Genomic DNA, 12,610 nt, shown 5'->3' on the forward strand with positions numbered 1-12,610 from the left:
TCTCCATCTAAAACAACCATCTTCTTGTTATTTACAGAAATTTCTACATCAAATTCTACCAGCAAAATGAACTCTAGCCTGCAACACCTTCGTAGCAAGAATCGATAGTCACTTGGACCTCAGCTACCTTAAGTTCAAAATTTAACTTTTAAATGCAGTAGCATCCTGTATGTTTCACAGATTAACTTACAAATTTTAAGCATGCTAACCTTGAATTTTATGGAATACACTCTAGAAGACACATTGAGGGCATGAAAAATAACAGAGAGGAGTTATTTTTCTGACCATAATTAAATCATAATTGAATGTGTTTACATGAAAAGTAACAGTTCTCTAAATTCTCAAAGTACAGTTAATTTTCATTTTTTCCATGAAAAATTATAGGAAGAATAAATTTAATTTTAAGTTCTTGCACAGCAACTTGATTTCATCAAGTTCATTTTCCAAGGTCAGAGTACAGTTTGACTAGGGTAATATGTAACAGAAGGTAACTCCCAGAAAACAAAAAGCATTGCCAAGAATCCAGTTATTTTATCAAGACAGTGTTGATGTATTTCATTTCCAGCTGTCCATACAAGAAAAACTTGTCAGTTTTACTCTGTGTAAACGGAACAGATAAAGCACATCTATGTAAGAGTAGAAAGCTCTCCTCTCTGTGAATTAGACATCCAGAACAAAAGTCTCCTTACTTTAAACAGTTGTTTCGGGTTTACGTGAGCTAGAACCGATGTCTTTAAATTACTAGCTGACCACCACACTACAAGTACACTAGAAAAGTCTACTTCTCTGATACTTCAGAGAATGCACATCACTGCTGCGGAAAAAATTTTGTTTACTTTTATAATCTACAAGATGTGCAAATACACAACCACCAATTTGCCACTTTATAACTACATACACACCGGTGCGAGCCTCTTCTTTACACACAGAAACTCAGCTAATGTAAGGAATCAAGTACAGTGATGCCATTAAAAATTGTGTGTCTTCATACTAAAAACAGCAAAGTCATTTTGGTACAGAAGCAGTCAATCTGGCATTCCTTCTATTACTCAAGGAGTTTCCATCTGTTATCAGAATGGTCTAACTGGCTGATTCAGCTAAATATATGAAACAGGAAAAGTGTACACACAAACAATTCAATTCAATACTCCTTAAGATAAAGTATTCCAAAATCAGCTGCAAAGACGTGTTACAGCTACATGCCAAGTCTGAGGGACAAATAATACATTGGTTACACAGTGATGTAGTAATTCATGCAGTTATACTAGTATTTCTACAACTAGGTAAATTGATCTTCACATCTCTTTCTACTAAATTGAAAACAACTACTATGATAAAAAAAAAAAATGTGGACTACTAAATCCCTTCTTTCCTGAAAAAATACAACGTGGTTGTCAGTAAATTTAAAGTTATCCTGCTTCAACCCCTCCTTGAAATCCACAGCTAAACAACGAGTCATTTGAGGCAGTAGGTTCAAAAGAATGCTCAGCTTGAAATAATTAACAAAAACGTTTGAATAGTTTGAAATATTACAGTCACCGCAAAGTTTTCCTAGTGAACACTTACTAGAATTTTTAAAAAAACAACCCACATCTTTTCACCTCATCAGAAATTTACACCTATGAAGTAAGTGAATCTTCACCATAACAACAACAAAAACTTGTCAAATACAGAAGTTATTCCTGATTGCAGCAAGAACAATGAAGTATTTTTGACTTTTGAAGGCATCAATCGTCACCTTCCACAATCTTTTCAGCTTAAGCACCACTGAGGACAAAAGTGGCATAGTTTTCACACCACGACAGCAGTATTTTTCAACAGCAATCTACAAAATCTACAGTGCTATATATTTATATAAAATTGCACTAAAATGTCTCTCTCAGCTGAACCGTGAGACTTGCCTTCCTACAGATTTCACATGAAACCATACAATTACGACATTCTTGAAAATGGGAATTGTTTTTTTTAAATGCGTTAATCTTTTAGAAATGTTTAGAAAGAAATGTTTACATGTGAGTAGCTTACTAGATTTAGGAAGGAAAGCTGAGAACTGAAAAGGGAAAAGAGGAACAGTACAGTTTAGAGCTTGGGTGATTCTACTTATCCACAAATTCAAGTATAACAGTTTACAGATGATACAATTGGTTAATGGCATCCATTAATGTAGCAGACCTGAAATAGCGGCTAAAGAGAAGCCACAATTATTACAAAAAAAAAAAAAAACACCAAAGAATGATTTTTGCCTGCAGCACATGATTTAACACAGGGAGCAGCAAAGGTTGAAAACATCCCCTTTCTGATCTCCATCATACCATTGTAACACAACTAGATTAACATGTGTTACTTTTTAGTTTCTATCCCTGAGTAATTGCCAGTACCAATTACCATACCAAGAGTCATATGATGATTACATTATAATGAGAGCAGTAGAAACAGACGGGTTTAGAACTACTGTTTTAAAGTGTATAAACAGGAACCACAATATTTAAGCATACGTAAACGTTTGTAAAAACAGTAAATATTCTTGAAATAACGTATGCAAGTATAACATCATCATGACATGCTTGGGACAACAACCGACCATGCTAGAAAGTTTAAGGCTATCAACAGTTAACTGACACCTGAAAGCGGCCTCTGCTTTGCCTACAGTCAAATGCTTTTCAAAGCGTTCAAAGTTCAGTTGTATCCTTTTTAACTAGGATGGATAAAAAACAAGTCCTGTAGACACCAACCACCTTTCCTAACTACACACTACTGCCCTACGTAACACATGGAGCACTACAGGCTGTATATTGGTACACTGCATCCTCCAGAAGTCAATTAGTAACTCCTAAAAAAAGAAAAAATCCAAACTCTCCAAAAGAAACTATGAGTTAAACAACACATTCAGACTTCTACACTGCCATGACAAGGTAGCAGTCCTAAACTTCTCAAGTTTTTACATCAAAGTCCGTAACTGTAACAGAAAGGCCTGCTTTCTTTCCCAGAATGGCCTGCACGTTATTCTTAAGCATGTGAATGAATCAGCTGGTTAGAAACAACATTAAAAAATACTAGTGACACAAGAAAGTCCATCAAGTTCTATAAAACAAAAGGATGTAGATAAGACTTCAAGCTTGAGCTAAGCCAAAGAAATGGCAGAAACTGGGAAAGCATACTGGAGGGAAAGGGCTGATGTTCCCTGCTCACCTTGCTTTTGTGTCCTTCTCAAAGTGAGCAAGCACCAACAGATACTTCAGGAAAGTACTAAGCGAGACTCACCTTCCCCTAACATAGCCTGACTCTTCAGTAAATTAAATATGCAAAAAGCCAACAGAAAAACCCACAAAGAATACAAAAATTATCGAAAGATACCTTCCTTTCAAAATGTCCATACCTGTGGAAGCGCAGTATTGAGCTGTCTCTGCAAGGAATCTCTCTCATGACCAACTTCATGAAGCTTGCCCTGGGTCAATGCTAGCGTCTCCTGAGTTTCTCTTAGTGTTTCCAGAAGGCGATCCCTTTCTTCCAACATGGATACCATTAATTGCTCAAAATGGGAATCAGCATCTGACTGTAACGGGGAACCTGAACCATGGCCTCCATTTCCCCCAGAGGGAATCTCTGCCTCACTGATGGTTGGCATCACCTCACACATCATCTTGAAACAAAATAAGACAAAACAAAGACCATAAATTTAAAGTCAAACAAATCTAAACAGGATAAGCATAGGAACTTTGGATACTACCCATAATACCAACTCAGCTTTCCCAATGATAGCATCAGCAAAGGTTGCCAACACCTTAGTGTTTGCCACTATTTCATTAAGACTGCAGGAGAAAAGGTATACAGTCAATTTAATCAAGGCATCACTTCATAATGAGAATCTTGTGACTTCTTGCAAAACCAGATTTTTACAGCTATGTTTCAAACTGTGATCTCATTTTAATGGATTTATATTTTTGTTAAGAGTAAACTGCTGCTGAGATCTTTAAAAAAACAAAGATAAGGCATGCAGCACGCCACCAAAAATTACACACTTAAACCAGTAAGTGATTACACTGCATATTTTAAGAATCATTATCTGCTTCTTCTAACACTTGAAACATACAAAGATAGTATCTAAAACAGTACTGTGAGCTTATGCTGGCTGTGTCTATGGTAAAAGTGATGCATGTAAATTAGTGGTAAATCCACTAGTCCAATTCAGGAGATATACATGTAAAGGAAGATAAAAAGCAAAAATATCATTATGAAGTGGTAGCAGCTGTCACTGTGGATAACAAAAGTAAAAGTAAGCAAAAATAATTCAGGCAGAGTACGAATATAATTAACAATGCAAATGTAAACACTGTACTATTGTTAAATTGGAAAGACTTTTAAGACACCCTAACAGATCCTTACAAGGGGCTAAGGCATCACGTTTTTTAAAAGCATGGAAAAAAATCCCTAATATAATTACTGCAAATGCTCGCTGAATCACTAAGGCTTCTAAAGTTCTTCAGACCGCCTCTCTCAACATCACAAACCTACAAGAACGTAAGGCAGATCACAAAAAAAATAGTTCTTTCAATCTCTCAGGTACCACAAAGTTTGTTCTTAGCCTTCAATATCACACTTATTTTAAAGAACAGTTAAACTTACTCTGAGCCTTACAGTGGGACCTCTCAATCCCTTGAAAGACTTGGAACAGCCTGAAGTGATTTATAACATTTTCATGCATGATTACCATAAGCCCTGTATTTTCAACACCACTACATTATTTACCTTGCTCAATAAACTATAAAGGCTTGGAAAACAGGCCCCAGGTTTCCTGCAGTACCAGTTCTTCTCTGTTTTTAGTAGTTTTTTGTTACCCCCAAAAACCTTTCGGATTGCAAAGCATCCATTCAGCTCTAGTCCAATGTCTGTTTAATTGAAACACCCCGTGCACATGAAAACAAGTAAACCTGCTGAGAAAAGAGCAGATCCGGTAAAAAGCAGCAGCAGCTTCAGCTAACTAGCCAAGTCCCCAGAACACAAGAATGTGAAAATAAACTGTCTCAGCTTCCTGTCCCTCTATTACTGGCCCATAGGTCCTGAAACAGCTGGCATGGGGGAATCATGTGCTGAGGAAAAAAAAAATAATAAAAAATGTAGTCCGATGCAGTGGTGCAATAAGCTTCAATAGTTCATCGCTCATAAATTCCACTCAGGTCACAATCGCATTATTAAAGAGAGCGTGGACAGCATGGGAAAACGGCACGAGCTTTCTCGTAAAGGATTTGGAAAAGCCTCCCTTCTTTCCTCTTCTGTTAATTCCAACGGGAGGCTCTCCTTCCAGTTTCCTGGGTCTTAGTTCAAACATTTATAATCCCAAGAGCAAGGCGCTGGTATCGCTTTGGAAGGCGCGGAGAAGGGAGACCTGTTGTTTCCTCTGCATTAATCCTCCACTCGCTCTCGCCCCAGCCGGGTCCCACCGGCGATGCTCCGGAACCGGCGATATCCAGCCGAGGGGGGTGAAAGAAACCCGCCGAGAAGGGAGGCAGCGCCCGGGAAGCAGAAGCGGGCGAGGAAGGCCCCGAAGGGAGACGGGGGCACCGGCACCTCGCCCGCCCGGGTCTCGCCGCTCCTTTTCCCCGCGGCAGGGCCCGACAAACAAAGCTGCTGGCCGCGGAGATGGGGCTTTTTTGCTCACCCCCTTCTCCCCCCCCCGCCGCCTCCCCTCACGGGGAGCGCCGGGCCGGGCCTCCCTCCCTCCCCGCCGGAGGCCCCAGCGGCGCCGGGAGCGCAGCCCCGCAGCCCGCACACAGCCGGCTGCGGCTCAGCGCTGCCCCGGAGGAGCGAGCCCGGCCGTGGAGGCCCCGGCGCCGTGAGGGCCCTCGCTACCGAGCGGCGGGGCAGGCTCCCCCGCGGCGGGAGGACTCGCGTCCCTCCGGGCCGGGCCCGGCTCGGCTCCGCCCGCCGCCGCCTCCACGTCCGTGGTGGCCGGCGATGGGCCGGCTGAGGCCGGGTTAGGTGCCGCTGTGTCCCACGACGACGGTGCCGCGGCCCGAGGGGGCGGCACAGGCCCTGCGCGCTGGGGAGAGCCCCGATCGCCGCCGCCGGCCCCTGACCCGCCGCGCCAGCACCGAGCGCCGCCGCCACCGCCTCCTCCCGCTTCTCCCGGCGCCCTCTGCGGCTCCTGCATAAATCAGTGCGGGATCCAGAATGCACCGCGCGGGGAGGCTCGGGCGCCCCTTCAGCGCGGGTTCGAGACCCGCTCCCCCGCGGAGGCCCCGGCGAGCGCCCGTTCTCTTCCCCGGCAAGCGACACTCCCGCCGCCCACGGGTGCCCGCCCAAAAGGAGGGTTGCCGCGTCTCCGGAGCAGAGCCCCGGGGTAGGAGGCGTGCTCGCTGTGGGGCTGAGCAACAGGGCAGGACGGGAGTCATCAGCGCTGCCTGTGCCAGAGTCGCCCCGGCAATCACAGTCCTTCCCGGGGCCTGCGTGTCACGGCAGGGCCCTGCCAGGCGGGTCTGCCCGCTCCTGCATACAGGCATCGCCCGCTGGGCAGGAGCTGGGCCCTGCCCCGATCCCTCAGCCCGTTCCCGTCGCCTCAGCCCACCCTCTCGTCCTTGACCTGCTCCCCCGGCCTCAGCCGGCAGCCAGTGCCTTCCACCTGCACCCTTGCAACGTACATTCGAATGGTGGTGAGCCCTGTGTGCAAGCCTTATGCCTCACAGAGCTGTGAGGTGATGGGTTTAACCAATTAAACGGTGTAACTAATGGCTGTGTGGTGAGTAAAGCCACCGGAGGAGCCAACACCTGTGTGAGTCTGTGGGACACAGTGAACAGTTGAAGTGGTGTAACAAAGCCATCTGCTGCCGTAATTCATCCACGTATGTGCTGTGTGAAGGCTTGGTGTGGGCAACGAAGGCTTCTCCCGCCTCGCCCTGTGAGGAAGCGGTGCCACCATGTCCTCAGCACAGCTCCAGCGTGACAACTTTGCCGTCATCGCCTATTCTCCACAGGAAACTGGCTTGGGCTGCACTGACAAAATAACTCCATTTTTTCCCTTTGTAATCTGTTTCCAAAACAGCATATAAACATTTTCCACTTGCTTTTACTCTGTTCCTGGATGAGCCTGTTTCTAAAGCTTTTTACGTGCACCTGAGTAAGGTTGGAGTTTGTAGGCAAAGCTTAGAAAAAAATGTAGCTTTTCTCTCTTCCATTTGTGTTACCACTATGAATAGAGCATTTGCATTTTAGACCCTATTCTTGCTTTTTCAGAGTGGAAAGCTTTGAAAAGCATCAAGGGCCAATTACGCAGAGAGAGGCAGGTCGTGCCAAAAAGCAGCAGTCCTTGCACTGAAGGATGTGCAGGTTTGTGACTGGATTACATGACGCTTAATTTGTAAATACAACATATCGACACCTAGCGCTGCATAGAAAGGATCGTTAATGAGTCACTCATCCTTCCCCCAAATACGAAAATCTTTACCATTACAAATTTACTATATTGTGTTATTTTCCTTTGGTAGTTGAGCTTTAGGGTGAGTTCAGATTACATTTTTAAACTTTTCCTCTACAGCCATGAGGTCTAAGATTATTTTTTTTTTCCTCTTGAAGTTTCTCATATAATCACACAACTCCGGGAGCTGGAACTTTAAGGAAAAAATCAAATATTATGAGGCACATTCAAATCACAAGTTTTGCCAAATACTGGTTAGCACAGGTTTAACGCCAAGTAATACACTATTTAAGTGTAATTGCATAAATACTGACATCTGACTTTTCAATATAAAGAGAGTAGCAAAAAAATTTCCAAAATCAATTCGGCTCTTCCTGAGGAAACCTCCCAATGTTGTGAATTAACCTGTGTTGTCAAATAGTCTCAGCATAGCTCAATGCTATTACTTACAAGCTTTGATATATTTATATTGATATATTTAGAAACTTCTAGGCTTCGATTTTAACTTAAACTACTTAAAATGATTGTGGGAGGGGAGGAAGGAAAGCATCATTCACCTGGCCTTTTCCTTCAACCTGCTACTGAGGGTTTAACCCAAACTGAGGGTTTCTTTCACATAATTCGCATCAATGTAGAACTGTCAGCAGAATGCGGGCCGTACTTAAGAAGCACAGCAACGTATTTCTGGGGTCAAACAAAGGCAGTTACTTAATGCTTAAAACTAGGTCCTGAAGATTACCTTGACCACAATCAGCTCTTTATTTCTAAGCACATTCCTACAGGTAAATGTTTCTATTTCATTGCCCCAAACTCTCTCTTTGTCTTTACCTGCACCAACAAAATTGTGTCCCATAGCTCACAATTCATCGATGACTGTATTCCTTATAGACAAGAGGTGCTGATTTTGTCTGATTCTTTAAAGAAAACAAAAATACCCTGCCAGCTTGACCCGCTTGTTAAAAAGTTAAGCAAACCACTAGTAAAAATACTTAAACTCTTCATGTGCAAGTGAAAAACAAACCCAGTTTTCTAAGCATGATCACAAATACATAGAATGAAAATGTATTGGCAGAAAAGGAGAGATAGTATTTCCTTACCTCTCTGACTAGGATTTCAGATAATTCTTTCCTTCCTCTGTTATGCAATATTCAGCAGGGTAATATAAAAATATAAATAAATCAAATTGATACCAGTCTAGTAAAGTGAGACTTTAAAAACTGAAAAGCATTTTAAAAAAATTATAGTAAGTTTTTGGGAGATTCAAGGTTTTTTTTCCTGCCACTAGTCGACAAGCAATGAACAGTTCCAGCATCACAGGGGAGATCTTCACTGCAGACCTTATAGGTTGTGTTTTGCCCCTTCCTAAGCTCTGAGGTCTGAATTTTTGTTCCCTGTGAATGTGTTTCTCAGGCGTGTCAGCTGTGGTGGTGAGGGCAATGGAGTCATGAGATACCTTTACTGATAGGATAGTGCTCATTATTTTGTCCTCATCCTTAGGGAGTCAGAGTTCAAGTGTGCTGAAACTGTTTGACTTGCCTCCACCTACCCAATGTTGCAAGTTGAGGAAGTCCTTCCACGTCAGAATTCAAGTGCATGCCAGGAAAGGCAAAGTCCTCACCTTTCGTCTTGGTTACTTTTGCTGTACCACTTCTGTGGACTTCAGTCTGAGGAGCCGTCAAGGTAGCATCTTCAGAACAACGTGTTCAAGCAAAACCAAAATAAGGCTGAAAAATAAAGTGGAATTTACATCTGCATGAACAAACACAATTTCACTTCAGCTCATCACACATAAAAACTGAAACCTAATAACGTTAGTAAAAAGCATCTGGTCTGATTTGATTTGCATTTAAGATACGAGTCAAATGGAGACTTTGTGAATGCAAAGGCAAAATGTTAAACACCGTAATAGGCACAGAGTTGATAATCTGTATCAGATTGGACACTGCAATACATCCAGTCAGATTAACTGATCCTGAGCCAGGTTATATGTAATAAATTAGTAAGTGAATCTCAGTATTCACCTAGATCCTAAAAGGTGTCGTTACCTTTTCTCTCCATTTTGGATGACTTGGAATGAGGTTGTTTTTTCTTTTGAAATTAAGTTTTGCTTTGTCCTTAAATGGTTAAAATAAAAAAAAAAAAAACAGTCTTGCCAACTATAATCATGCTTTGTTATGAAAGCAAATAACCTTCCACACAATTCTGAAGTGGAGAATAAATACGAATGAATTCTGTATATTAATCTTCACTTCAACCAGTTTGTTAACAAGGCACAAACACTCTCACACTCAGCTTTCCCAGCTCCTCACGTCTGTGGTTGGACTTCCCATCTAAGTGGCTTTAGCTGTAGACCCTCCTCTGCCTCAAGGAGTTGTCACCTTTATCTTTGTCACCTTCAAACCACGTATCGCTCCTAACACAACTTTCAGAGGAGAAATGGAAATGTCAGTGGTTAGGCACTTTCTTGAGAAATGGGTTTCAGCCTCAGGTGGGAACAGCGTTCCCATGGCATATAAATGTCTGCTATATAAAAGGGAGGCACTGTCTCCTCATGTATAAAGAGCTCGGTATTTATTCATGCCCAAAAGGATGGCTCAGTCCAGGAGGGAACTTGAATCCAGAATATCCTAGCTAAGGAATATGCCTCCCACATGTCATACTGCAGATACCTTCGTTAGGCACCTTGCTTTGTGAACGTTACGCTCAAAGCCCAGCCTGTGGATGCAGCAGAATTTCTGCGATGCCTCAAAAATATCTGAAAGGCCTGATTTTGAAGCCATACTGCTATCCCTGTGTGCAGTCCACCCTAGCCCAGAGCGGATCATTGTAGGGTCAGCGCTTCAAATACCACAAACATGACTGAATAATCAGGTCTTTGCATAACGCTCTGCGTTGCACATAATACACATGAACTAATAAAGTCAGGAGAACTCCTAGGTGTTTACTGCAAAATACCAAAATATTTTTCAGCATTCCTATTTACTTTGTAGTACAAGGGAAACAGTTGCCTTTTTTTCTTCCTCCTGGGCCTGTAACCCGTGATATACCATGTACATTATGAGTACTATCAGCTGAGGGCTTTTTAACTAATTGAGTATGATATTTCTTCTGTAAGTTCAGCAAGAGGTCTGGCTCCCTGTCCATGTCATTTAGCGAAACGTCGCCCTTGTAGACATGTCCAGAAAGAGCCATGCTCTAAAGCAGCTGACAGCAAAGTAATCAGTTCAGAGACCCAGGTTAAATTATCTCTTTGCACCTAGAATCCACATGATGAAATTCAAACAAAAGCTGTTAAAAACAGGGAGGAGAAAAAACAAAACAAAACAGCTTTCCTTTCCTGTCACATGATAAATTAGATCCTAGTGTTTATCCAAGCTCAGCAAAACAGCAACCTCTTCCTGCCAGCAAGTTTTGCAGGGTGAGGTGTCGGTGTCAGGGTCCGGCCGTTCCGAGCTGCCTTCCCTGTTGGCAGCGGGGCTCTGAGGACAAACACCTGCTGCCACCCGCTCCCCGCGAGGAAGAGCTTCTCACCAGAAGGTGAAGGAGCAAAGCGCTCCTCTCTTCACTTCCCAGCAGCACAGGCTTGCATCCGCTGCTTTCTCTGCCCACAGAGTGCTTCATGGTTCATTTGTACTGAAATTTCCTTTGTGAGCCTCAAAGCCACCCTGTGCCAGCACAAAACCTCCGCTGAAAATAGTCCAAGAGCGCCTACGCATTTTTTTTTCCTTCTGAATCAAGCCGATGGTACCTTATTTACTCCCTGTCCTTTACAGATGACTTAATGACTTATCAGCAAAATGCATTTTGAACACATTTCAGGCATTTCATACCAAAATGAATAGATGAAAGAACAGGATTTTTGCCAACAGCACTGATTATTCTTTTGTCAGTAGATAGACGTGACCTGGGCTATTCTGTTACCGTAACAAATGTCTCCAGAGGTTGCTAGACAGAAGAGACGCTTTGCCTGAGGGAGAAGGAACAAGAGGGGAAGAGGCTGGAAGGTGGCCTATAAAGAAGAGGACGGAGGTAATTAATGGTTATGCCCATGTATAAAGATAAGTGCACTAGTAAATGTGTCAGCCCTTCGGCAACAGAAGCCATGACTTGTAGAAACCGTGCCTTGACACAGTTCTTCTTTACATTGACATTTTATTTATATAATATGGGTCTACAGGGATCTATGTCAGATTTAAGCAGGTGTAAATCAAATCCGAATTTGGACGTACTGCATCTGATAGGAAGAAAAGTCCGCACAAAACACACAGGAAAGTGAAGACATGCAGAAAGCTCTTAAGAGACCAAATAAACTTACACGATTCATTTTAATGGGAATCATACCCTATGTCGATGCCATAAATATTTTCCAAATTTAGCTGCTATTCCTGCAAAGCCACATAAGCCCACTCAAGTACAAACCCACTGAACTCAAAAAGGTTTTCAGCTTAGTTTCAGCTTCAGTTGTGCAATTTGCAGCTCAGAATTGTTGCAGCTGTTGTCTTTTTTGTATGGATTTACAGCAGCAGAAATCCCCCTGAGCAAAAAAGAATTTCTAAAGCAAAGTATCATTTATTTCAATCTTGAGTGAAATATACCTCTAATATCTAATGCAAACATAGTCTACACTAAGTGAATGCACTGCTTGCAGCACAACTTCAAATAGTTTTTTTTGGAACTATAATGAAAGTACATTCAGTTATAAGTTCAGGACAATAGGGTTGCACATTATTTAGCTATGTGTTTTTTTTTTTTAAAGAATACTTTTAGGAAAGGCCAGATTCATGTGACATAGTTGTGAATAATATTGGAAGAAGAAACTGTCTGGAGTCAAGAATTCAGAACCAGCTGTGATAATGCAGCTCCTGACTAACTAGAACAGGTTTGGATACATTCCACCTGGCTGACCACCTACATCATGAACCCATTTACCCTCGGTTGCCTCTGTAATCAGTGGAGCGAGAGAGCCGCTCCATGGGAGTGATTCAGATCTTTGGTGTGGTCCATGAATCACCCGCTCAAGATGCTTGTCTCTTCTCATTGACTACAGAGGCAGCCTAAGGCAGCCGGACTCCTGCCGTGGGAGCCATGGTTAGATGTCTAAACCAGCGTGAGATGAATCTGGGCTGGGATGCTGGATACGTGCAAGAAACAGCAGAATTTGTTTGTAGGAAAGCAAGTAAAATGAATGTGGATGTCCATAGA

General features: G+C 42.6%; 1 protein-coding gene across 6 annotated transcripts in view; it reads right to left on the reverse strand.

Annotated features, from left to right (window-relative positions):
* Positions 1–5,674, reverse strand: part of PPFIA1 (PTPRF interacting protein alpha 1) — a 60,410-nt gene extending 54,736 nt beyond the window's left edge. For 5 of the 6 annotated variants that reach the window (XM_054199776.1, XM_054199773.1, XM_054199778.1 and 2 more), the window contains exons 1-2: positions 4,747–5,673; positions 3,377–3,640 (exon numbers count right to left, since the gene is read on the reverse strand). In XM_054199776.1, the coding sequence (XP_054055751.1) occupies positions 3,377–3,640 (264 nt within the window). In that variant the 5' untranslated portion in view covers positions 4,747–5,673. Of the gene's footprint in view, positions 1–3,376; positions 3,641–4,746 lie in introns of all 6 variants that reach the window. The other variant, XM_054199779.1, reaches the window with a different exon arrangement.
* Positions 5,675–12,610: the final 6,936 nt, after the last annotated feature.

Source organism: Rissa tridactyla, chromosome 4 (assembly GCF_028500815.1).
Source record: "Rissa tridactyla isolate bRisTri1 chromosome 4, bRisTri1.patW.cur.20221130, whole genome shotgun sequence".
Taxonomy (NCBI): domain Eukaryota; kingdom Metazoa; phylum Chordata; class Aves; order Charadriiformes; family Laridae; genus Rissa; species Rissa tridactyla.